The sequence below is a fragment of the Onychostoma macrolepis genome, chromosome 17 (assembly GCF_012432095.1).
Source record: "Onychostoma macrolepis isolate SWU-2019 chromosome 17, ASM1243209v1, whole genome shotgun sequence".
Lineage (NCBI taxonomy): Eukaryota > Metazoa > Chordata > Actinopteri > Cypriniformes > Cyprinidae > Onychostoma > Onychostoma macrolepis.
In genome coordinates this window covers 13,091,582-13,119,549 of record NC_081171.1, presented here as the reverse complement: position 1 = coordinate 13,119,549, position 27,968 = coordinate 13,091,582, and the positions used below count along the sequence as shown (strand labels likewise).

The following is a 27,968-nucleotide window of genomic DNA, read 5'->3' as shown; positions in this document are numbered from 1 at the left end:
TCAGTTTATTCCATTTATTACAATAATCAAATTCAAAATAGGCAGAAACATGACAAAATAAATGTGCATATATTCAATTACAAAAGACAGACAACGATTAACAATCAGAATTAACAGGCACATTTTGGTAATAAAGTTTGTGTAGTTCACAATGTGTTTTTTGGTAAGAGGCGTTGACAGAAAATAATCACCATATAAATGTGGCAAAAAAAGTCATTTGACTGCTCTAAAAATATTTGTGGGAAAAAAAATAATTTTGTGGGAATTTTCAAAAATTCCATATAGAATTATTATTATTTATTTTTTAAATACAAACATAATCATGATTTCATCATGAGCAACAATTTCATTTTTAGAACTGGATTTTCATGATGATGCTCCTCAGCCTATTCATACACACACACATCAACATAAATACACAAATATACACATGCACAACTAAAGCCACATTTAAGGCATCATATTAACATTCAAATATCTTATGATGAAATAAAGAATTATTTTAAAAAGGCAATAACAAAAGAAACTAAATCGCTTTTAAAAAGAATTTCTAATACATAAACACAGTTGTGAATAACGTAAGACAAGAGTTTGTTTTCTTCAATGCTATGCACAGATGCAAGAGCAACAACAACGGCCTGAAGAGTTTGAGAACTCACAGGATTACAGTAAATACCAGTGTATAAAAACTTGCATAATCTACCTTTGTCATGGGAAAAAAAAAATATATCGTAGTTTATAAATACAAGCTTTTTGTACTGTTCATGAACTCATGTAAACACTTTGTTCCTCCCACCAAACACTACATCAGGCTGTTAAACGGTGTGCTTGTCTTGCTATTAGCAGACAGACGATACAAATCACACACCCTTAGCCCTCATTCCTCATAGCTGGATGGACAACGTAATATTAAACACTACAAATCGTGACGCTACATAAACACTACATGACAAGCTTGATTTCAGCAAGCAACCAATGAGGCAGAATGAGTAACATAATATTTATGGAGCGGATATAGTCAGCCCACCCAAGGAAATTACTAGGCCTAAGTGTCTTTAACAGGAGAACAGTGTCTGAACAGTCACAGAAAAAATATATTTCTAGTTGACTGGCAGGCCATAGACATGACTTAAATATTCAATCAAGCTTAAGACAAATTTGAAAAAAGGTCCAGTGTTTATTAAAAAAAGAAAAAAGAAAAAGAAAAACAAATGCAGACCAGCAGGGGTCACTGTAACATAGTTGAGGGCCACTGTGTAAAATTCAGTAATTAAGTCATCCAGCTGAGACCCCGGTTTCCTGGCCTCTTTATAGAAGGGGAAAAAACAACGACAGCATGATCACAACAGCGACAGGCTTAATTTAGGTCTGGAAAACTGGCTGCAGTTTCATTCATTTAGTCAAGAAGGTAAATTGTGGAATCCCTGCATTTTAAATGGAAAATGAAACCCATAGCTCTGAACTTTTTTATCTCTGATTTGCAAGCTTGACCAAAACTCTCGAAAAACATCCTGAGACTCAGATCTGAGAGGGGAGCAAGCATATCATCTGGTTTTTCAGCAAAGGAGTTATTGATTTTGTACATTTTAAACATTTCTTTGACGCAATGACCTGGTTTTGGCTAATCTGTTAATACAAAGCTTTATGACTTGCAACTGATTGTCTGGTCCTGAAAAAGAATAAATAATCTAGAAGGAAAAGAGCCGCCATTAATGCATGAAGTCAAAAGCACACATGTAGAGGTTTGGGTAGGCAATCTATATTTAGTTGGTAGCCAAAACTGCTGTCACCACAAATAGCGATCTAAAATGAGCCAACTCCTCATTAATCCAAACGAGCATGGGCTGTGGCAATATGATATATAATATAAACAGGAAGGCAATATGTTCCTACCCGTTAGAGAGAACTAGAGCAGCAAGTATGGATTAGGTTTGTGATGGCTGCATAGAGTGTTCAAACATGTCTGTTCACTTTAGCATAATGCAACAGAATTCTCCTACAGAAAGAGAGAGCATATTTTATCAACATGATCAACATATATGCTCAGGTGTGCTATGTATAGTCTGTGCCATGTTCAGACCAGCTGAACTACATTTCCCACAATCCTCAGCACCGCTGATCTCACAACCACAGAGCACTGTATAAATACTTGTAACATTATCAGCAGAATTTGTTGACCCAAAAAGTCCAGCAATAGGAATACTATATGGGTAGCAATTTAGAGCTACATTTGAAATGTATGCACATCTAAAGAGCTCATCATCGCTTCCGACCTTTGATATGAAATGAAGTACATAAAGATGCTAAATAAAATCACATTAGAACAATGGTAAAATGTTAAAGAGCTAGTTCAGCCAAAAATGACAATTTGGTCATCATTTACTCAAATCTCATGTTGTTCCAAACTACAAAAAACCAAAAATGTCCATATAATGAAAGCCAATGGGGACCAAAAAAAAAAAACGGGATCCCATTGAAAAAAAATAAAAATAATAAAATCACAGTGTTTTTCTGGTCAAACAAACAAAAGTCAATCATGTCATGAGGGTGTGTAAATGATGACAGAATTAGCATTTTTGGCTGAACTATCCCTTTAAAGCAGCCAAAAACCTGGATCAGCAGTTCACTGACAGTTCAAGGCTGGGTCATTCAGCCAGGCCCAGATTTTAATCATATGTTGAGGACTTCTGGGATGGACCAGCATCAGGCTCTTATAGGCACAGGCATTACTGCGATATTTCTCCTCGATATCAAAGGTCCTGAAGCCTTTGTGCTTCTCAGGAGCAAGGCCCAGTTTCTTAAGGCACATACCTGTGTAGACATCATCAATGGGGTAGAGAGGCACCAACCTCGAGACGTTGTGAAGTTTCGGGACCAGCTGTCCCGAGAACAAATAACCACCCCCACCCGCATAAGCAGGGTACGTTCCAACGAACATGCTTTCGGGGATAAAATACTTGACCTTTTTGTCCCGGTGTGGACCAGCGTTGGTAATCACATCTCCTACAAACAGTTCCTTGGCTTTGGCATGAGAAAGATTGCTTAGATAGTCTATAATGCGGATGGTGTTAACAAAAACATCGTCATCGCCCTTGAAGACGTAACTGACTCCAGGACAGCGGGTGTTCAGCCATTCCAGGAAAAGCACTTCCTTGATGGTGAGGTTGAAGAAGGTGTCCCTATAGTCCCATTGAAGAATATCTCCATGTATGGCGCTCTCATGGAGAAGCATCTTTGAGAGATCAGGAAAGTGGTCCTCAGTGGCTGCATTTCCAAGAAGAAACACCGTAACAACCGTTCTGTTTGCAAGGCGGCCAGCTTTTCCCCAAGACTCACGGATGGCCTGACGTCGATCAAAGTGTGGGACTAAAGATTTAATAGCTAGGAGGAGAAATGGTGGGTCTTTGCATATGTTTGGCTGATCCACCACGATGGGATAGGACCTGCAGCGCATGTAAAGCAGAAAGTCCTTGAAGCGATCAGGTAGCGAGTTGTAATCCTTGACTTGGGTGGTCATCCTGAAGTCCGGCTCACAGGAGTCCAGACTGACTGTGTCGTTTAGCCAGTCTGGAAGCTTATCAATTGTTAAGTTGAGTTTTTCTAGGTTGCGATTGTTGATGTAGTTCAGCTGTTGCTGCCGGCGATTCCAGTGGCCGACACTGGGGAGATCTTTTGCCCAGAAACGCTTCGTGGGAACCATCTGCTTATTTTTGTTGCCGTCGCCCTTCCCAGCATTGCGAGAGACCTCCACCACGATGAAGATGAACACCATTGTCATCATCACCATGAGCTTCACCTTCCTCCGAGGTCCCTGCATGGTGTCGAGACTCACCACCTAAACAGCAGAGACAAAAAAAAAAAAAAAACACGGTAAGAAGACATGAATTATAAGAACATGTGAGGGACTATATAATAACTAGGAAGCCATTGGTTCCTAAACTTTTATGAGCCAATGTGTGATTTTTTAGTTCACAAATTACAGATAGAGCTGAATACAGATGGCTTAGTTCCCAATTAGATGCTGTCATTGTATTGATACTGACTGTATTTGTGGCATATGCATTTTTTAATTACTTTTATTCAGCAAGCATGCTTAATTCTAATGATAATTGATCAAAAGTGACAGTAAAAACATTTATAAATGCTACAAAGATTTCAAATAGTGTGCTGCTTGACAGTTTTAGTACCAAATAAAGGAAATACTAGCACACTAATGATGTGATTGACTAACAGCACTTCACAAGATAATATCTGATAACTGCAAAGCTAGTTTTAATTATTTTTTTTAACATGTTTGTTAATATGGAAGAAAAAAAAAAATCTACATTTCTCTAAACACATTCAAATGTAATTCATCCAAACAGTTTCCACTTCCAAGGATAGATTCTTCAAATATCTCTCACTAGAACTGTTTAGCTGACAGTTTTCAGCTAAAGGTTTCTACTTAACCACATACCCAAAAAATGAATGTCACACAGATAACAATAAAGCAAATCCTGTTTGATGATAAAATGTGCAATGTTTCAGAGTTTGTTTGTTCATGCGTTGGCAACTAGTGTTTGCTAATAGTAAGTGCAAATATCAATCACAGATGACTACTTAAGACATTGTAAGTCGAGAAGACAAACTAGCGGTGGACACAAAGACATCAGTTACTTGAAGGACTTGGCCCCATTTCAAGCTTGGCCGTTTTAATTTTAGACCGGCATGCTAAAATTAAACCATGTGAACCTCTATGTTTAACTCTATATGAGAGTTAACTCACAATTGCATGAACACTTTATTTGGGATGACTTGGAATAATTTTGCCATTTCAGATTCCAACAATATGAGAAATGTTTCATTTCGGACAATTCACACTTATTGAAGACTAATATTACTTTTTTTATTTAACCTGAACATGTCATTTTCTCATCCATCTGTGGCTTCTCTTTCACCATCTCCTCCCTCTTTCTCTTGTTTCGTTGCTTTTGTCTCCCAGCAACCCCTCTGCTCTGTTGCACATGGTTTCTCTCATTTATTCAACTCCACATTCTTCAGTTCAGCTTACTTTTCCATTCTCTTTCTGCTCTATCGTAGCCCACTTTCCACTCACTCCCGTCTTATTCTTTGTATAACCCACACCCTTCGCTGTAACTCTCTAAGGGATACCAGTATAAGGCTTAGTATTTCCTATGGAACAGAGCTGAATGCGAGTTTAGAGGTAGTCTAGCGTTGCAGGTACGACATAAAGGACTAAATTTAGAGTGGTGTCATGGGCCAGCTGGCTTCATATGAGCCAGTCAATGACAGGGAGTTGTTGATTTCCAACAAGAAATGGCATTATCTTTATGTTTTGACTTGAAAAATGCATAATGTCCAATATTCCTGAATTAAATTATGAACCATTTAAAAAGGTATTTTAGTGAATTATGACTAAACATTGTATACAACAAATGATACAATAAGAATGTTTTTTTCTCAGCTGAAATAATTACTCCGGGCCATGTGTACCTGTGCACAGGAGAGACTGTGGAGGGTCCAGGTGTATGGTGCGCAGGTGCTAGCAATTGTTTTTAGCCCATCCTGACACACTAACAGAGCGAATCACAGAAACAGGAATGATGTGGTGAGGAAATCCAGATCTAGGGAGAAAGAAAAACAAACATGTTTTGCTGCTGCTATAATAATGGACACATGGAAGGTCTGAGGGAACATAAGAGCCTGAAACAGAATAAACAGAGTCTGTTCACACTTGAGGATTAGTCCAGGTGGTCTGAGCTCAGTTATTTGTTAGCCTTGCTTGAAATGACTAGCAGAAAAACACCACTTTTATCTTTGAGTGACTGAAAGTCTGGTTTTCTGAGATTATTAGCAAAGAACTCTCTTCCCTTCACACCCACTTCCACTGTGACTCCACCCAAATGTCCTTCATATCCACAATGCAAATCACCAACAAGTAACAAATTGAAATGGAACTACTAAAAGCACACATTTAATATAATATGCTTATGATTTTTTCATAAGAACATAACCGTTGACAAATAAAAAATCCTATTTATTTCATTGTGTGTGTAATATATATATATATACACACACAAATAGTTTTTTCATCACAATATATATACACACACACACACATGCAAATTATTTTATGATATAACATTAACAATATCTCAACATTTTGCTGAAAAAAAAAAAAAAAAAAAAGTAATTGTCGTAAACTACAAATGAACAACAAACAATGTCTAAACGTTATAAACATTTCAAAGCCACGTCCAGGGCATAAAGTACTTTTGAGGGTACTGATGACTACAATCCAGACATTTAGTGCATTTGCTCCTCTTCTCTCTGATCGTAAGTGCACCAAGTAGCTAAAGAGTCCCCAGGAGGTGAAGTCTCTTATTAATAATTAACAGTACATTTGCTGTGTAAACAATGAACTGAATCTCTCTCCACCTCACATCAACAGACTAAGACTCACACTGATCCTTTCACTAGCACTTTACAAATGGTTCTGACTCTGCCCACGGTTTTTAGTTATGTCTACATATTCAGTCTTTTTGGGGAAGGGCGGGACAATTAATATCTAGGGTAACAGGCTTTAACATAGAGGTGTCATTTGACATTATGTTTGTAGGGGTCACTCCAGAGGGTTTGAATAAGTGTGATAATTATCTCTTGAAGAGATGTTTTTAGTTGCATGTAAGAAAGCAGCAACTAAATGTTGCCACAAGAGAAGTCCTCCCTATATGGATCTTCTTCTAAGAATTGTCAGTCAAATATGCATGATGGAAAAAATAACCTTCTCTCGCCAGTTAAAGAAGAACAAAGGGGGAAAATATTGGAGGAAATGGGATTGTTATATACTTCAAACAATCAATAGCTAGACTTCCAAAGTGCACTTCAACTTCTATCTGTACCATGCGGTTCTTGATTTCTTATAATACCTCATGTAACTGTTGTTGTTAATTGTTGTTTTTTTTTATTTTATTAATGTAATCTTTTTGTCTTTTTTCTCTGTGAATGTGAGTGTCTCCTTGTAGATATTTTGGTTTACATTCTCTATTTGTGTGTACTAAAACAGAAAATATGTCAAAAAAAAAGTATTAAAAAAAAACAAAAACAGTTTAACTGAATTATCCGTTCACTTTAACAATCTAGCTCATCTATGGTTGTGAAAGAACTTTCCTGGTTTGTAAAACCAAGCAACTTGTTGGTTAATCATCTTGCTGTTGGTCAGAAAAGGAACTTCAAAATCCAAAGCAGAAACCATAGCAACTAGGCAATGCCCAAAAAAAAAAAAAAAAAAGGATTATACAGCATGCGGTGGTAGATATTTTGTGCTACTGCTGTAGATGCATTTGTGTGTAAAGAATATTTATTTGTATTTTTGCACAGCTATCAGCAGGCAGGATGGATTTTGAATTCATTTATTTTTTTACACGTGAGAAAAGGTGAATGTAAATGACATGAGAATTTACATGCTCCTCGACATGTCCAGAACAAGTCAAAACAAGGAAGACTCCGTTGTGCTGTCTTTAGGCAAAATGCAAAGCAGAGCAGAGTTCACTATAGCTGCTAATCAACATCACAACTTGCATTCAAAAATGCATTCATACAGAATTCAACTGAGTTGAGGTTACAGGTGTGCATGTAATGGTTGTTTTCACAATTTCAGAGATGGAACTATGGGTATTACATTAGCTTTCCTGTCTTTACTCAATTTATATGAGATATGAAGCCATTTCTGTACTGATGCCAGACTTATTCTCTTGATTTGGCAAGTTTTTTAAAAAAAAAAAGAGAATCCAAATTTAAGCATTTAATTCACTCATTACGAAAAACTGCCATTAAAACACTTAACTGGTAACCCTACAATGACATATGGTTCAACATTTAATGACCCAAGACAACACACAGAAAAGGTGCACGCTGTACAAAACTAAACAGAAAATCCTTACAATCATAAGTCCAACAATATGTAAAACTGTACAGATGACATGCTGAATAGGAAAATTTATTTTGTTTTGTAAATGTCTCGAGTTTCAATAGTTTCCTGTTCTCAGTGCTCAATGATTAATTGTTTATGCTCGAACCATGTTTACCCTCAATGCATTTGAACCTGTATCTAACGTAGTCATATTTTCTTTAACATTGCATAGTTTGGTTAATGGCTTTTGAGGATGAACGGGTGTCACGCGTCTGACCAATTTGTCAAATTTCAGATGAATTTGTAGAAAAATCTCAAAGTTTGATGGGATGCATTGTGCTTACCAACACTTTTAAAACCTAAAACGTCTATTTATTTTGCCAACCAAACTATGCTAAATACAAAATGCAGCTAATTATGCACTGCTGGCATACCCAATAAATATACGTGTGACCAACCAGTCAACAAATTAGTCAACAAATCTGTATGAATCTAAATATGAATCATATCTATATAAATATGAATCAAATCTACATGAAAATATGAACAAGAAACCAAAAGGCAGAACCAATAAGTAACACGTGTGCCTGCCTGCATGCATGAATGAGAACAGAGCACACTATATATAGCTCCAGTTAAGATTAAAAGCACTTTCTATACACCCACTCACTAGATGATAATTTCTGTGTGACTTCCAGTCCACTTCTGTTGTAAGAGATGAATAATAATGTTTGGGGTTAAACAAAAAGCAAGCCAGCCACTCTGTGATGAACTACCTGCGCATAGGTGCATGGGGACTGAAAGACATTTATCTGAATGAAATCATCTCAAAAAAGGTCACAAACTCATTTCTGTATAGGTTAAACACCCTCAAAACATGATCACCAACACACTGACTCAAAAAGATGTACAGAAAACAATGACATTAAAAAACAGGTCCAAATGACTAAGCATTAGGCTATACCATTCAAAAGTTTGGGTTCAGTGAGGAATTGTTTTTAAAAGATGACTATCATGCTGCTAAAGACTGTATTTATTCGATCAAAAACACAGTAATATTGTGAAATATTTGCAATTTCAAATAACTGTTCTCTATTTTAATATATTTTAAAATGTAATTTATTCCTGAGATGGCAAAGCTGAATTGTAAGCAGTCATTACCAGTCTTCACACTTCAGTGTCACATGATCCTTCAGAAATAATTTTAACATGCTGATTTGCTGCTCAGGAAACATTTCTTAGTATTATCAATGTTGAAAACAGATGGTTTACAAAGTATTTTTGTGAAAAGTTTTTTTTTTTTTTTTTTCAGTTTCACAGACACAGACACTTGATCAATTGAATGCTTTTAACTTTTGAATGGTAGTGTATTTGTGAAGGAAGAAATGTGAACAAAAAATTATTTATGCTTATTTTACATATACAGCTTGGCAATGTGAAGAAAAAAAAAAAAAAAAAAAGTCCATTACCAGCCTATCATCTCCCTTTTAATAGTATAATGTATCTGAAGTCTCTTCAGGCACTGAGTAGATTTCCTGGAAGAGGGTGAATTCTCGATCACTGAAACTAATTATCTGGGGTGGAGTTGGGTGGAGTTTTCCCATGTGGCGGCTAAATGGAACACAAGTGACCAAAACAGTGACATGAAAGAGTGTGAGAGATCTTAAAGGACACTTCTGAGGAATGCCGCTACATGCAGGAAGCCCCCCAACCCCTGTAAGAAACTGACTGACTGCAGGTTTTTCCTCAAAAGACAAGCCTCTAAACCTTAACACATTCTGTAGGTTACTTCAAAGGGTTACTCCACCCCAAAATGAAAATTGTCATTAATCACTTACCCCCATGTCGTTCCAAACCCTTAAAAGCTTCTTTCGTCTTCGGAACACAATTTAAGATATTTTGGATGAAAACCAGGAGGCTTGTGACTGTCCCACTGACTGCCAAGTAAATAACACTGTCAAGGCCAAGAAAAGTATTTTTTGTATGCAAAGAAAACAAAAATAATGACTTTATTCAAAAATTTGTCTCCTCCGCATCGTATCTTACCGTATCTTAAATTGTGTTCCGAAGATGAACAAAGCTTTTACAGGTTTGGAACGACATGGGGGTAAGTGATTACTGACAAAATTTTCATTTTGGAGGTGGAGTAACCCTTTAAAAATGCTTGCGTTTAAATGGGTAAAACGAGACTAACACCTTGGGGGCACAAGCTTATATTGAAAGTCATTATGGAAATGTATAATGAGTCTAACGCCAAGGGATTTACCCTAGTCAAAAAACCCACTGACTCACACTGTGCACTACCTGGTCTCCTGCTCATGCACGATGACTTGAGAAGTACAGGAATAGAAAACATGTGCTCCTTCATTACTTCTAAAATGTTTTGGAGTGCTAAAATCTAAACCACATTTAAAATACAAAAGGAAATCATTGATGCAAGAAACTGTACTTAAATTTTTCCAAGCCAAATGTACTGCCACAAGCTAAAAAACCTAATCTGGGGGTTGTGCTAAACTCAAGCACATACTTGAAGAAGACTGTAGGCTACATTCCCTAAGAGCATGTAATCTCTCTGTAATCAGGCTAAAATTCTACACGCTAGTGAAACCCAGGCAGAAATGAAACTCATTCTGACTCCACAGTTAAAACCGTTTGTTAGGAAGGAAGGACAGGCTGTATATGGTTACTAGTAGGGGTGTGCAATATGATGATTTTTGATCGTGGACGATAAAAATGTTAAACGTTTCATTCACGCGCTGGTCTGACGTGTGCTTTTTGCAGACAAATGGATGCGTGCCTGTATATTAGATGCGTGCAGGTGTTAACTTAACATGCTGCTGACTGTCATTAAAGGGATAGTTCACCCTAAAATAAAATTTGTCATTATTTACTCACTCACATTTTACTCACTTTAATTTCTTTCTTGTGCTGAATATAGAAAGATATTTTCTATACAAGAAGATATTTTGAAGAATGTGGGTAACCAATCAGTTGCTGGTCCACACTGAATTTGATAGAAGGAAAAAAATACTATGGAAATCACTGTGGACCAGCAACTGTTTGGTTACCCACATTCTTCAAATTAGCATTTATGTTCAGCAGAAGAAAAACTCATTCAGGTTTAAAACTAATTTTGAGTTAGTAAATGATGGTATAAATACAGTGGGGCAAAAAAGTATTTAGTCAGCCACCAATTGTGCAAGTTCTCCCACTTAAAAAGATGAGAGAGGCCTGTAATTTTCATCATAGGTGTACCTCAACTATGAGAGACAAAATGAGAAAAAAAAAATCCAGAAAAATCACATTGTAGGATTTTTAAAGAATTAATTGGTAAATTCCTCGGTAAAATAAGTATTTGGTCACCTACAAACAAGCAAGATTTCTGGCTCTCACAGACCTGTAACTTCTTCTTTAAGAGGCTCCTCTGTCCTCCACTCGTTACCTGTATTAATGGCATCTGTTTGAACTCGTTATCAGTATAAAAGAGACCTGTCCACAACCTCAAACAGTCCAACTCCAAACTCCACCATGGCCAAGACCAAAGAGCTGTCAAAGGACACCAGAAACAAAATTGTAGACCTGCACCAGGCTGGGAAGACTGAATCTGCAATAGGTAAGCAGCTTGGTGTGAAGAAATCAACTGTGGGAGCAATTATTAGAAAATGGAAGACATACAAGACCACTGATAATCTCCCTCGATCTGGGGCTCCACGCAAGATCTCACCCCGTGGGGTCAAAATGATCACAAGAACTGTGAGCAAAAATCCCAGAACCACACGGGGGGACCTAGTGAATGACCTGCAGAGAGCTGGGATCAAAGTAACAAAGGCTACCATCAGTAACACACTGCGCCGCCAGGGACTCAAATCCTGCTTAAGCCAGTACATGTCCGGGCCCGTCTAAAGTTTGCTAGAGAGCATTTGGATGATCCAGAAGAGGATTTTCTGCAAAGGGACCAGGACGACTGATCCGTGTAAACGAAAGAATGAATGGGGCCATGTATCGTGAGATTTTGAGTGAAAACCTCCTTCCATCAGCAAGGGCATTGAAGATGAAACATGGCTGGGTCTTTCAGCATGACAATGATCCCAAACACACCGCCCGGCAACGAAGGAGTGGCTTCAGAAGAAGCATTTCAAGGTCCTGGAGTGGCCTAGCCAGTCTCCAGATCTCAACCCCATCGAAAATCTTTGGAGGGAGTTGAAAGTCCGTGTTGCCCAGCGACAGCCCCAAAACATTACTGCTCTAGAGGAGATCTGCATGGAGGAATGGGCCAAAATACCAGCAACAGTGTGTGAAAACCTTGTGAAGACTTACAGAAAACGTTTGACCTCTGTCATTGCCAACAAAGGGTATATAACAAAGTATTGAGATGAAATTTTGTTATTGACCAAATACTTATTTTCCACCATAATTTGCAAATAAATTCTTGAAAAATCCTACAATGTGATTTTCTGGATTTTTTTTTCTCATTTTGTCTCTCATAGTTGAGGTATACCTATGATGAAAATTACAGGCCTCTCATCTTTTTAAGTGGGAGAACTTGCACAATTGGTGGCTGACTAAATACTTTTTTGCCCCACTGTATAAAACACTATGACAGAATCGACAGACAGATGACAGAAGTTTTAGTCTTTAATGTTAAAACAAAAAAAACGCACAGAGGAATAAAATAATGACAAAGATTTTATCTTCGTCCACTTTGGCCTAAATATCCACCATTCTGATTTATATTTTGTTACCTTGAAAGGCTTGGTCTTTATAATAGGGAAATTATTTTGGCTGCACTCACACAAAAAAAATAGTAAAACCAACATGACATAGAATCGTGATAAAATCGTGAAATAGTGATTTCTAAAAAAAAAAAAATTGTGATCTGATTTTTTTGCCATATCGCCCACCCCTAGTTACCAGTAATAAGGTTAAAGCAACATTTGCCGTCTTTCTCAAGGTCCAAGTGTCATGCAATTCAACGGATAGTTCCCCAAAAAAATGTAAATTCTGTCTGCTTAAACATCACTTAAGAGGCTTTTACTCAGAGCTTCTGTGATCACTAAACAGGACATATGAGTGTGAAAACTATTAGATAACATTACAGCTTTTTTGTACTACTATGAATAATAATAGTTTTTGTCAATGTTTCCTTTCGAGTACTCAAAAGATCATTATAACGAACATGAGTACTTGGGGAGGTCAAATGATTAAAACATTTTTGACAAATGAGGAGAAAAATAACACTGGTACATTATTAATAATAAATTACCAATGTTTCTGAAAACACAACGTAATATTACAATGCAAATCTACAGGCGATCTTGACCGTGGTAGTCAGAATGGGTCAAAATCCAAATTGTGCTCTTCCAGTAACACGCACTAAAAAAACGTGGATGCATAAATAATTCACAACATTTGAGAAAAATCACATTCACATTATAGTTTATAGAACAGATTGGCTCTGCAAATATTGCACTTAACTGGAATTTAATTATCTGAAGACATTAGCGCACAAAGTTTCACATTAGTTTTCTGGTATGGCATGCTCACCCAACGCCAAGCAAAAGTGTCACCATAACAATCATAAAAATGAAAAACACATTTTCATGACTGGTCATTACTGATACTTCCTAGTATATGGTTACTCATGCTAATCCATAAGGATGGCTTTCTTTTTTCCAGGATGTCTTTCTCGTTCTCTGAGAATGGGCATTCAGAATCAAACAGGTCTTAAGAAACATTCCTGGAAGTGGCCACTGATCTAATCTTCCTCTGTACTTTCAGCCCCTTCAGGGAACAGTCTGAATACATTTAGGTTACAAAGAATCACTGATGAAAGCAAACACTTAATATCATTTCTAACTTACAACTGTAACAACAAATAAAGCTTAGGGGAATAAGGAACCTGTAACTGAGAGGAAAAATCTTAAGTTACATTATGAATTCTTGTTTAGGCTGGATTCATGGAGAGCTGGAACTGGAAGAGTTTAAAGGTCATTTAATGCATTTTAACTGAACAGCTGTCATTTGATTCCCTAAAACTATTGTTTTAATTTAACTAACATTTCGCTTCCCTTTCAACCTGACTGTGTGCAGGAATCAAAATCAAACTACATGCAAACAACAAGGCACACACCATAAACTGTGCAATGTGCTTGGTTAAAAGTCAATTCATAAGTTTGTGTGCCCATATAATCTTAGCATTAACGGTAAACAGATTTGGCTTGATGTCCGCAATGGAGGGCTCAGAGAGAACATTCTACTGGAGCCCTGATAACCCCCCTATAGACAGAAGGATAAATTAAATAAATATGCATAAAGGAGGAGATGGGGAGGAGGAGGGATGCAGAAAGAGCTAACGACGGAAGTGGTAAGAGGCTGTCTTTTATCCTTAGATATTGATTGCAAGATTAGATGGGCGTACTCCTCCCGAGATTACGTTAATAACTTCACTTGAGATAATTACGACAGTAAGTGATACACTTTATAAATGAGAAGAATGTTCCTGTTCATACTATGAATTCAAAGTAAAATCCAAGTCTCAAAGTAAATGCACCCCTTGTACAGACATGATCAGGCAGGTCAAAACATGATGACAAAGACCACAAATACAACCCAATGAGGATTCATTCATATTACAGAATGTGAAACTGAAAATGGGGAACAGCTGATATCCGTTAATATCAATCTACTATTCACACCAACCTTTCCTAATAAAATCTAACATGGATATTGTACACCCTAGACAGACACACAGACACACACACACACACAGAGCTTCCAACGCGAACTATATGGCAGTTTTGGAGCAGCCTAGTTATTTCTCTGAACCAGCCTACCAGTTGCGTGTATTTCCCGAAGCTGTTTACAGTTTTAATTCTGTGACTGTACCTCTCTCACCCAGGTGACGCCGCCGAAGAGATACTAACTAACAACCAAACCAACTTTACTTCTGACCGGTAAAATGCCGAAAAAACACCCACCAGACACATTAACTTTCCCCGAAACAGCATTTGTAAAGAGAACCCGTTTACACCTTTATTTAAACAAAACTGTAAAGCAAATAAAAAGGAGTGTTTTAGCGGACCTGCTAACGTCAAAACTCACCCGCACGCAGACGACTCCGTGTCGCTCTCCTCGCCACAAAACATGAAAGTTAAAGCGGACTCCTTGCTATCAAAACTCGGCGGACACCGACTAGAACCGAACTGATCTAATACCAAACTTCTGCCTTTATCTTTGTCAAAGTCATTATTACCTTTCAGCTCCAGCTGCAAGAGCGTGTTCACATCCTGCCTGTCTCCAGATCTGCTTATGATGCATCCACTCCTCCCAGGGCGGGGTATAAACCCTCCTTATTTACTGCACTATTTACCATACATTCACTTTGTTTACAGTGTTTCCTTCGTCACTGGAATGAAAACTGATTGCCTAGTGTTTGCTTTAACGGTACCTGGAAGACTTCTGACAATTCCTTGTACTTCCACTGGTTGATTTATTTTGGGTATACATTGGTTTTTAGGGTCATTTTGGCGAATTCTAGTATAAAATGTAAATTTTAATTATACATATAATACTTGAGCTCATTCTAAACGTTCATTCGAGGAGGAACAGTATAATGCTGTTAAATATAGCCTAGGTTTCTATCTAGTCCAGTAAATCACTTACCAGCTGGCTATAGGCCTATGGAGGTTTAAAGAGCAGCAAATGACTTGGACCAGCAAAACCCACCTAAAACCAGCCAGGAAGACCAGTGAACTAGTTTTTCACCAGGGAAGTGTTGAAACTCACAGGTTTCTGCTGGATTTCCTTTGCCAAACTGACTGAAGTGTGGTCAGATGCATGACTCTTAGTGGTCTGTCACAGGAGGAAATAAGTCATAGGCCTGATTTTTGAATGAATGTCAGTTTCCATTGTTTTCTCAGCACAGACAAAGTGCTTCCTGTTGCACTCCACTGTCTAAAAAGTCTCTGTCCATTGGTTCATATTAACATTAAAAAGAAAGTTTGTCCTGTATGTCATCTCATCAGGAACAATGGGTATCTGTATTTGAAAGGTGTGAGCTGAGAGAGATCATATGTCCTTTTTGGTTATGTTATGTTCTGTTTTGTTTTCATCTGAATTGACAGGTGAGGCTTTGCCTGTGACTTCACACACAACTGTAGATGTAACCCTGCTTACAGAGGTTTCAGGAGGAGCATGTTCATATGAATCCACCAATCGCAATGCTGAGGAAGTATAAACAGCTCTTACCTCATTCCTTACAATAAATCTTGTGGCATTCCTGCTCCACCCCAACTTTTTTTCAGCACGCTGAGTTTTCAATTCAAGACAGTCCTGTATGGACAGCAAACCAGACCTATCTACATTCTTTCACATCTATTTTTGTATTATATATATATTATTATTATTACAAAATACTATTCCAGTCAGTATGGTATTAAGTATATGAAGTATAATATTAAGTAGCGAAACAGATTTTAACATTGATTACTATCTTTTTGATCAAATAAATGCCGCTTTGGTGAGCATAAGAGACTTCTTTCATAAACATAAAAAAATACAGTGTATATAAGAAGAAAACAATCTGAAAGAATAGTTTAAAAAAAACATGAATATCAGAATGTCTTAACTGGTTTGCGTTATTTGAGCTGCATGAACTCCACAAGTTTGCACAAAACCTGATCATCATGCTCTCAAGCTTGATTTGAGATGATCCAGACAGTAAGAACATCTGATCATCTGTAAATCACATGATCAATGTCACAGATGTACTTAGTTAATTAGTGACCCAGAAATAGTGCAGAATCTACAACATTTCTTATTTTTGTTTTACTAAAATTTCTCAAAATTCTAAAACTTTCAGGTTCAAATCAGATTTTGATTTGGATGCTACTCTGTACGAACGTGAAATGAAGACTGAAGACCAAGCTCTCTTTTACCCCTCTGATTTAAAATAGGCCTTCATATACAGACACACATATGGACTCTAGGAAAGCCTCCTAACATCTGTCAGTCATGTCTGCTGGGTCATTTCAGGCTGGTTTGCATGCCAGCCATGGTAGCAGCAACTCTAGAGCCATAGTTATGCAAAGACTGAACAAATTATAGCATTTGGTATGCGCACGGGTCAGACAGGGATCACAGACTCAAAAACATCCACATTAGTGATCTAGAAAAAGACCTAGTTCACATTTTGCTCAAATCACTCACACAGATCACTCCATATGCAAGAAAATGGAGATAAGATTAAAACAGATAATACTGCATTGCTTTGGCAGATGAGAGAAACTGGATTTCTAATCAACAGGTGATAAAATAATGATATCAAGAGCACTGTGTTAGTGTGATTAGATTAGTTAGAGAGGGTTAGAGAGCATTTCAGACCTTGCGATTTGTAACAGACCCTCACAATGCCCACAGCTCTAATCTCATTGAGTTTATTCTTAGAGCCTGTTTTCTGATGCACAAATTAAGGCTTCTGGACTAAACATGTTGTTTTTCATGTGGACGATGTATCATTTAGAAGATTATTTTGTTTTAGGATAAGACATTTCTGTCTAATGGATTACATTTACAATGAAAGTCTGTGGGATCCAGTGTTGACTTTAATTGTAAGGACAGAAACAGTTGTAACATTCTTTTTCAAAATATCTTCTTTTGTGTTCCACCAAAGAAACAAAGTCTAAAAGTTTGGATTCTTAAGATAGTGTTCAGCGCTTCAGATTAATATCTTTAATAGACAGTTTGGGAATATGATCCACATGCAGATATTCAAGTATGTGAGGTCATGTGAAAGGATATGCTCAAAGAGTGTGTGTGTGTGTGTGTGTGTGTGTGTGTGTGTGTGTGTGTGTGTGTGTGTGTGGACAAACATCCTGTTGTTTGGAAACTCAAATGTTGTGGCAACATTATAGATTAAATAAAATGTAGAAAACTCAGTGTGTCAAATAAGTAAAATGTCAAGCCTCTACTGCTCTCTTTATAATAACACTGTTGACATTTAGTAGACCTTCTGAGTATCAAATATACCCTACAATACATAAAAAAAAAGGAAATGCTTTCCTGGAGCGGTGTAAACAACAGTTTATCACAATAACCTTCAGTTTCTACGTCATGTCTATGCAGTCTGTGTGTTATCTGACCATTTCCTTTACAATAAAGCTGTCATCGCAAATCACATGATATTGTAATTAATAAACAGTCTACACTTTTAATTTTTTCATAAGAACCATTGTCTTTGTCCACTCACTCTGAGATTAATGACCCTCAACAAAATTCAGGTTAAAAAAAAACAGCAAACTGATAGGAAAAACAAAAGTGCCTTTTCCCCTGAAAAAATATCAGACCAGGCCATATATGTATATGTAGAAGTTTGTGTGTAGGTGCACTATAGTGAGAAGGAGGAGTAGAGAAGCTGTTGGTTTTAGAGAAATATACAATAAAAACAGAAGTTTCTGAACCAATGGAGTCATAAAAACACATCTTGAATCAGTTACACTTCCTAATAATAATAATTAAAAAAAAAACTGTCTAGAATAAGCTATTGTCACCAGATACAGAATGTACAGATAACAAGGATTACTTAACCTTTCCTTAAGCAGAAACTCAAACCTAAAATCAAGCATTAACAGTAAATATTGTCATGCTTATTCACTGATTTTGGCTGAGAGTATCTATCTGGAGCTCCCAGGACAAAGAAAAAATGACAATTAGGCTAATAGCTATAATTCTGAAAATTTCACTTGTGTGTTGTAAATTAATTCAGTCTTGACTGAATTTCTAAACAGATCATCATACCGCTCAAGTAAGTCAAAACTGATCAGGTGTGGGGTTTGGTCTGATTTCTGTGGAACTCCAGAGTGGTTTAAAAGGGAATACCCCTCATGTGTTTTCAAAGCTTGCGTGCATGTTAACACAAAAAAGACAATTCTTGACATGTTAAAATGTTATTATAGTACTTATTCTGTATTTTGCTTCATGATCCACTTCTGCATTATTACAGATTATACAGTGCGCAAGGTTAAGATGACTGACATTAAGATGTTAATCCACCAAGACATGCTGAGAAGAACAACATGTGCTTTGTTCTGTGGTCTTGTGGCCAGCTCTGCTCAAAGGACATTAAGTACTATGAAGCTCTGCACTGTTTATTTTGCTTGCTTACAAGTTCTCAGTACAGTAGAATTCGAAATGTTTTCGGTTCTATGGAACTCTGTAACCATAGAGATGGTAAGGAAGAGAGCATTATCATCACCAGGGGAGAAAGAACCACGGAAACGGAACGAGGGACTCATGAGAGTATATTCTGTACACAAGGCCCCTCCTTGAGGATTTTCAAAGAAAACCCCATTGTCACCTCATTACTGCTTTGAAATGATGTCGCATTGTTCCAAGATGAACGCAAAGAGAGACCTTCTGTCACCTCAGAAGTGTGAAGAGGTTTGTTGTTGTTCTTGTCACATGTTTTTCATGAGTGCTTGAAGCATGTAAAGCTGCCCATGCATACAAATCCAACACGCAGATACACAGAGCAAAAGACAGACTACTGTTTTCCATTTGAGACCATTAGCTCTGTGTCCCCCTGAGGGCTGTCTTTTTAATAGACATTAAGCAGACTATTAGACTTAATTTCTTCATGACATATAAAACGAATAATCTAGGCTGTCTGTAGTCATACAGCATGTCGCCTGCGTGCAAAGTGAGGATTGTGGATTTGAGGTTTTGCTATAAGTTGCAAAGTTAGTTTATGTGGGCTGTTCATATATTATGTTCAAACGTTTGGGGTCAACAACATTTTTGTTTTTGAAAAAAAGTCTCTTAAAGGATACATATCATGAAAATCATGACTTTTTCCATGTTTAAGTGATACAACCGACATGCATGAAAACAGCGTGTTTCTGCTTCCACTCAAAACATGCATTTTCAAAATGATATAACAAATGATCTGTGGGGTATTTTGAGTTGAAACGTCAGACACATTTTGGGGACACCTGAGACTTATATTACATCTTGTAAAAAGGGGCATAGGTCTCTTTTAAGGTTTCTTTATTTGATCAAAATACAGTAGAAACAGTTATAACTGTTTTACATTTCAATATATTCTAAAATGTACAGTAATTTATTTCTGTGATGCAAAGCTGAATTTTCACTCCAGACTTCAGTGTCACATGATCCTTCAGAAATAATTTTAATATACTGATTTGGTGCTCAAACAACAATTTTTTTTATTATTCTTATCAATGTTGAGAACAGTTGTGCTGCTCAATATTTTGGTGGTCGTTGTGATACATTTTTCTGAGATGAATAGAAAGTTTACTGTCACATTTGATTAATTTAATGCATCCTTGCTGAATAAAACTTAATTTCTATAAATTTCTTTTTTTTTTAAATGTAACTTTTAAAAATTAAAGTGTAGGCCTATATGTATTAGAAATTGTCTTGTCAGTCACAACCTACAGGTAATGTTTCTGTGTGTGTGTATATATATATTATATATTATATATTAATATCACCAGGTCACGACTGATTCCCACCCCTTTTATGTTGTTTATGATTTTAGACATGCACTGTGAGTTCCCAGAGGCATTACACACACACTGTATCATAGACATCATTTAATATGATTTGTATGCTTTTTTCCTCACTAGGACCACCCCCCCAAAAAATGTTTTCACAAGACCAAAAATGTTAGGTATTACTATGCTTGTGGGGATATTTGGTCCCCAGTGTTGTGAATACAAGGAACACACACTCACAGAGCAAGGTATGGGTCAGATTACAGACATTTTGTCAACAGAGTCCTTCTACACATTCTGCCACACCTTTAACTCATTATCACTAATCAATAATGCAGTGCTCCCAGCACATATATCTCACTGTTTCTGTTGCCATGGCAACATAACAACCACAGTATTGTGGCACCAAAGAGGGAGATTAAAAGATCAGTCAGAAGAAGAGCAGAAAAAAATCAGATTAAGAGATGGGAACTACTGAATCAAAGAGCCAGTTATATTCTAATGTGGCATCAAGACATCAACATATAGAGATGAAATATCTCCCATCTCTGTAATTTAGTTTGAGCATCTTGCCATGTAGCAGATGCCTCTTATGCAAAGCCAATTACAATTCACTATCTGTGGAACCACCTACCTGCAGGAACCTGACATTGCCAAAAAGCACAATAGATCAGGTGATCTGAAGTTCACCTTGACTTGTAATTGAACTGGCTACCACCAGCATCCATGCCGTTCTGCTTTTGCAATTCTTTATTGTTAATTTAGGATATGACCTCGCTCTGAATCAAGGTCAGTACTTCATTGTCTTTTGTAACATCAAACCACCAGATCTGCTGGTTCTCTATACTGCTGACTATGGAGTAAAAAAAAGAGCTTGTCTTTCAGCCCAGTCATTGAATCCAAGTGGGCGTTCTCAGTTCTCTCTGACACAGAGGACCAGCTGTTCTCAAGGGGAACAGTCACCTGTACATGAAGGATGTGCCTTCACAAAACCAACCTAAAACATCAGAACTTCATCTTCACGCTGATAAACATTTGGAAAACATCTGGAATTGCATCTTTATATCATCCTAGGTCTGGTCTGGCCCTTTATTTCTTCATTTCTCATTTCATCTAATTGTAGTTGTTTCACTAACTTAACTCTTTAGTAATGAGATTAGATGCAGAGGAAACTTTTATTTATCGTTTCTCACAATAAGCTCACTTGTGTTTTCTCTAGAATTACAGAAGATATCTCAACATTAAAGTGCGTTTACATACATAATGTTTCTTTATTACTTGAACTAAACCATTAATTAATAATTTTCATATATAAACTAGACCAACTGTAATCACAGCAGTCCGATTTTTAACCATTTGACACAATTGACCCTTCACAAATAGCCCTGATGTTACACACCCCAGTACAGTAGGTGACGGAAAAGAGAGAAAGAAAGAGAGAGAGAGAGAGAGACCCTTGGCAAAGAGCTTGACTGACAGGTGATCTGACCAATCATAACACCAAATCCGCCATTTTGGCCGACAAGCAAATCAGACAGGACAGTAGATTAACTTCAGTGGACTTGAAAATTGTGTCTTTCCGGAGTTTAAATAAAATACGTTCTGATGTTCATTCATGTTTATTTCGTGCTTTAAGTAAATATGAAAAGACGATTGGTTCACATGCCGCTTGAACTGAAGCACTACAGTAATCTGTCAAGACACATTAAAGAGCCACAAAACGGCATTTATTGTTTGAATTTCTTTTGAAAAATGACAAAATTTGAAAGTTGAGACTTTGTTTCCTGCTCTGTATTGTCTATCGGCGTGTTGTCAGATTCCTTTTTGCTCCACAATGTATTTTTTACTGCATGATAACATGATGCGTGAGAGCGGCATGGCTTGTCGGACATAGCAACAGTAACTAAGGAGGGTGGGTTTTTGCGAAGGGTCAGTTGTAGCTCATCTTTTTCTAGCAGGTATACAATGTTGTGTGCATGCGCAGAAAGACAGAGATACATGCAAGGAACGCAATACAAACTAGATATCGTACCAATCTGTATCAAATATTTTGTGTTGGACATATTGCGCCGTTCCGCCCCGGGCGTCCCGAGTTCGAGTCCCAGCTCGTGGACGTTTCCCGATCCTGTACCCCCCTCTTTCTCTCTCACACTTCGCTTCATGTGTCATATATTTACCTATCCTAGTAAAAAGGCAAAAACAAATATTTTTAAAAAAAACATTCTTTTTGTGCATATAGAAACTGTGACTCAAATGCAACTCTGTATTTAAATGTACTTAATGACACATACTGTGATTAGATGTGCCAAAATACCCATTTGCTCAATCACACGTCATAGACTAAGTATATGAACTCAAACATTTCTTATTGAATTCCTCCAAGACGACAATATCTGAGCTACTCCGTAACGCTACTCTTTCTTTGTAAATAATTGTCTAATTTATCTAGATTTTAAGGATTTATTAGAAACATCTGAGATCAAGTTGACATATTAAACAGTCAGGCATTAAGACATTAAGTCTCATGAGCTATGAAATTAGGTCATCAAAAAAAAGGAAGCTACTCAAATATTTCATAATGAGCACGCCTACAAGATTCAGATCACATGTTTTATGAAGGAAAGTGATCTGATGACTGCCCTATAAATAAACAGGACATCCCAGAATCCTAACATTCCAAGTCTACACTAAACAAAGCGATTTCTGCACCAAATCCCTAAAGAACATAAGACAATAAAAGGATTTCTTTTATAGGTGAACAATGAACTTTACACAGCACCTCCCTTCTGCTTTCCATCTTCCATCTCATCTCCTGCGTGACATGATCTCTATACTGGAAAACGAGAGCGATCACATAAATATAAGCCCTTTTAACTTCCAGCAGACATGTAAACACAGGCCTGGAAGATTCGTAATGTTCCATAGACAAAGAGAGAGGAAGAGGAAGGAGCGCAGTAGTTCACTCAGTGTTTACTTTGGTCAGACTCCTCTCTCCAGCTATAAAAGGCAAAAGTCTTCAGGCCTTGATCTCACTCTCAGCCAGCTGAAAGCTCTTCACAGGTTTTTGACCAGGCGTGACTTGTTCTCATATGCTTGCTACACAAGATATCCAGTAAGCCAGCAATGCAAGACACTATTTATGGAACCAACAGTGCCTAAACTACACACACCTGAAGGTCAGAGAGCAAACTCCCTTCAGAGTCTCCTCTCAACGGACTCACAGAGGAATGGACAAGAATTACACAGAGAGAACAGAAGTTTGGTTTTTGTTTCTCAGTATGCACCTCAGAAAATGAAGCAGCGTGGAAATTATCAAGGAGAGAGAGAGGAGAAAAGGGAAGGCCCTTCTGAGATCTAGAGCGCTGATTAAATCCGGAAAATAAAGGAAGCCTGTGTTCTTAGAGTAACTGGACAAAATTACCCCAGAACACAATTACACAATTATGTGAAGTCGGTTTTTCATTGCCAACAGCACAAGTCAAACCATGAGAAGAGATTTTCATGAAAATATAAAGTGCAAATACACTGAAACACTTCTGTGCAGAAAACAAGGCCGGAGACAGACTTGTGTACACATTTAGATGGAGATCTGTAGGAAGACATGACCGTGTATGTGAGAGAGGAACAAGATAAGAGTGAGAAAATAAAGATAAAGAACTTAACATAAATGAAAGTGTGTGAGACAGAGAACGATTCAAGATATACCTGGGCTCAACACCTCTTTCGGTTTCTGTTCTGTTCAGATTCCTTGTACATCTCTCCTTGATGTGGTTTTGAACAGAACAGGAAGGAGAATTCTGTTGAACCTCAAGCTTGCAGCATGATCAGCGTGTGCTTTTATGTGGCTACAGGGGAAATTACAGTACCCTCAATGCAAAAAAAAAAAAGTCCTGTTTTCCAGTACAAATATTAAATCCTCTAAACAAGCAATTGTGCATATGATAATCAGAGATTTTATCTTGAATTAAATGAATAGTTCAGAAAATGAAAAATTTTTTTTTTTACTTATTACTTTCCCTAACAGAACTCTAAATCATATGGCTTTCTTTCTTAGAAAAGAGTATAATGTTAGAAACATGTCTAACCTTTACAATATAATGAAAAACAATGAGGTCTGGGAATAAGAACAGTTTAGTAAAACTATTAAACATTCTTTGTTAATAGTATATAAAATAATGCTGAAATAAATTATAAATAGATTAAAAACAAAAAATAGAAATGTTGCCTTTACAACTAACTGAAATGAGTTTAATCTAAAGTACTAAAATATGATAAAATGACAAAGCACAGTAACTACTAAAACTAAAACTACAATTAAAATTAAAATGGAAAATCTAAAATAAAAACTTCTCTGTTTTAAGTATAAATCAAAGCGCTTAGTAAGGTTTTTCTTAAAACAATAAAAAAAATCATGAATGTATGAAAAACTAAATTAAAATACATTTGTTTATATAAGTAAATCTAGTTATCTAAATTAAAAGTTAATAAGCTTATAAAAATATCTTGATTCAAATAATCCTGAAAACATGTTATATTATATTATGGAACTTTTATATATATATATATATATATATATATATATATATATATATATATATATATATATATATATCATGTTTTAAGAATTTTACTGGCATACAACACAGAAATGCTGATTCAGAAAGTGTTTTTCAGTGCTTTCTGACCCCACACATTTATAGCAGAGAGCGAGATCTTGACTCTCCACTGACACACTCGCACTTCCAAGTTAAACATACGCATTCATGCATATTTGGCTACAGTGGGAGCAAGACTTGTTTACATAAACTGTCCTTTTACAGAACACAGAGCTCTTTCATATCCAGATCTGAAACAAGAAAATCACAGTCTTGTCCAAGAGCACATGTGACGTAACTGTGACGCTCCACCCAGGCAATGTTTAAGGAGGAGAAGGAGTCGCCTCATTATGATACCAGACTTCAGAATGACTGTGTCTGCGAAGTGCTCTTCTGGGTCTGTACATTTTTAGCCACACAAGTCTATCAACACATTCTGTAACTTTCCGTTATTCATAGCTGACCTCGAGTAAGGCATCTAGCAAATCATTGACTAATGTACTCTGGATGGCATGACCTTCAAAGGAAAACTTTCTCACACATTTGTATGAGAGCACTGGTGTGAGGAACTTGTGATTATAGGTCACACTGACGCAAGTGTGATTTGACACATTTAGGGAAGTGCAGAAAGAGGAAGGAAGGTGAACGAAACAACTGAACTTGAAGTCTTACAATGCTTACAATCACATGGTTTACTTCACGAGAAGTGCACGTGTGTTTAAGAATAATGCTGCAATAAATAGTCTGCTCATCATCGGCAACGACCAAATGAGATAGACTGGAAGTGAGGCAAACTTCCGATACTGACAGATAAAGAAACGCAACATTTCACAAGGTGTATTAAACTCTAAATCTTACAACACTTAAAATTTTCCTCTGGTTCAGTTTTCTTTGTATCATTTACACCTGGCAAATCACAACAACAGTGTGACTACTTAAGAGCAACAATGCCCCCTTGTGGACAATAAGAAATGCATGATCACTGTAGAACAGAATAGAAAATCTTATTGTCCACACATATGGAAATTCATCTTCGGCCCCACAAATACATATACCACAAATTCCCTTAGCAGTGTAAAGAAAGTTTTGTGTTTTGTCAGAGCTGCTGACAGTCTGGAAATCTCAGTTTAGAGTGAATTACAGAGAAAAGACACCTTACATAGAAGTCCTTGTAGTAAGTCTATCCAGTAAATGGTAGGGTGTCAGAATTAGGCTAGTAATTAGGTTACTGTGTGCATGTGTTTGTTATTATTTGTGGTAGCAGATGGGTTGGCAGATTGAAGTGTCAGGTGTATGTTAGCTGTAAGAGTGTGAACACAGGTTTCTACAGTAAACTGATTAACCCTGAACACATACTCACAGAGTTTAACAGCACAAACGCATGCATTCACTAGGCAGACAGTTTTATACGGAAGCAGCAGAGTAAAACTAGTAATTGTGAGTTCAATTTAAAAAAAAATAAATAGTCACACTGTGAGATATTGAGTCACAATTATGCATAAAGTAAAAATATTGAGATGCAAAGCCTCAATTATGAGAAAAAGTGCAATTATGAGAAATTAAGTCGCATTTGTTAGAAACAAAGTCATAATCATGAGAAATAAACTTACAGTTGCAAGATATGAAGTCAGATTTTCAAGTCACAATTGTGAAAAATAATATTGTAACTGTAAGACACGAAACTGCAATTTTGAGAAATAAAAATGCAATAGTAAGATATGAAATCGCAATTGAGAAATTAAGTCTTGTAAGTCTTACAATTGCAAAATATTATGTCACAACTGCAAGAAAGTCAATCATACGAAACAATATTGCACTTGTGAGATACAAAGCTTTAAACAAGAGACATTAAGCTGCAATTGTGAAAAATAAACTGCAAGACTTAAAGTCATAATTGAGTCATAATTGTTATTAAATTGCAATTATGAGATATAATATTGTATGTATTACTTATATTCTATTTATTTTGCACTGAGAAGAAAATGGGAAAAGTGTTCCCAATAGTGCTATCATGTTCAATATCTGTTACTGTGATAGTTGCAAAAAAATAAAAAAAATCTCCAAACACCTTTAGCTAAACCCTTTCACATTTCTGGACCCACACTGTAATTGAAGTTGTTGTTAAGCTCTAAATCTAATTTAAGGTTTGGAATGGGACGGTTCACTTTAAATCACATTTGAAGGTGTAAATCAGGGTTTAAGGAATATATGGGACATATGGTGAACAGACATGGGCTTCTACATCATGACCCTTTGGGGCTTATCCACAGGGATAAACTGTGATTGGCACATCTAAATGTGTGAATGTGTGGTGAGAAATCCTAACCTACTGTAGTGTGGCAATCCCTCACCTATGAGAGGACCTAACGAAATCAAGAGGTGAAGGGAAGCAGAGCAATACTTATCTGAAGCTATATGAAAGCGGATACACAAGCTGTGCTGTACAGAAGAATAAAGCACCTGGACCATGACCGCGATCCTGCGCACAGAGAGGCTGCAGCCGAGTGAACTTCAGGCTCTGTTTGGAGAGGAGAAGGATTATTCGTGCTCCCTCAATGATATTGTTCATCACACAGAGGTAGATATCTGACGGTACAAAGTAATTAAGCATTTCCAGGTGAACTGATACAGATACTCTGTAATGGAAGAACCACTAGATATCCTTTTTTTATGCTGTACTGTAACATTTGAGGTCATTTTGGTTTAAATTTACCATTTGTACAGTAGTTTGCTTACGGTTTGCTCGCTTTTGGTCTCTCAGGAGTGTGAGCTGCAGTCTGAAGGTGATAATATAGCGGCGTGCGACTTGAGTTCTCTTTCTGATGTTGACTATGGCCAGCCATGTGCAGCCCCTCATCTGCAGGGACCTGTGTTCTCCAAACAGGAATACTACACCAAACTAGGGGAGCTAAAGAGAGACCACCTGAGAAACATAGATGAGCTGGAAAA

General features: G+C 37.0%; 1 protein-coding gene across 3 annotated transcripts; it reads right to left on the bottom strand.

Annotated features, from left to right (window-relative positions):
• b3gnt2b (UDP-GlcNAc:betaGal beta-1,3-N-acetylglucosaminyltransferase 2b) lies at positions 1–27,870 on the bottom strand. 3 transcript variants are annotated; one of them, XM_058748700.1, is made up of 4 exons: positions 27,756–27,870; positions 27,480–27,537; positions 5,494–5,624; positions 1–3,835 (listed from the first exon to the last, which is right to left on the bottom strand). In XM_058748700.1, the coding sequence occupies exon 4, from the start codon at positions 3,815–3,817 to the stop codon at positions 2,624–2,626; it is 1,194 nt and encodes a 397-aa protein (XP_058604683.1). In that variant the 5' UTR covers positions 3,818–3,835; positions 5,494–5,624; positions 27,480–27,537; positions 27,756–27,870; the 3' UTR covers positions 1–2,623. The 3 variants fall into 3 exon arrangements, with proteins under 3 accessions (XP_058604683.1, XP_058604681.1, XP_058604680.1); XM_058748698.1 differs by lacking the exons at positions 27,480–27,537; positions 27,756–27,870 and adding an exon at positions 15,165–15,261; XM_058748697.1 differs by lacking the exons at positions 27,480–27,537; positions 27,756–27,870 and adding an exon at positions 15,014–15,158.
• Positions 27,871–27,968: the final 98 nt, after the last annotated feature.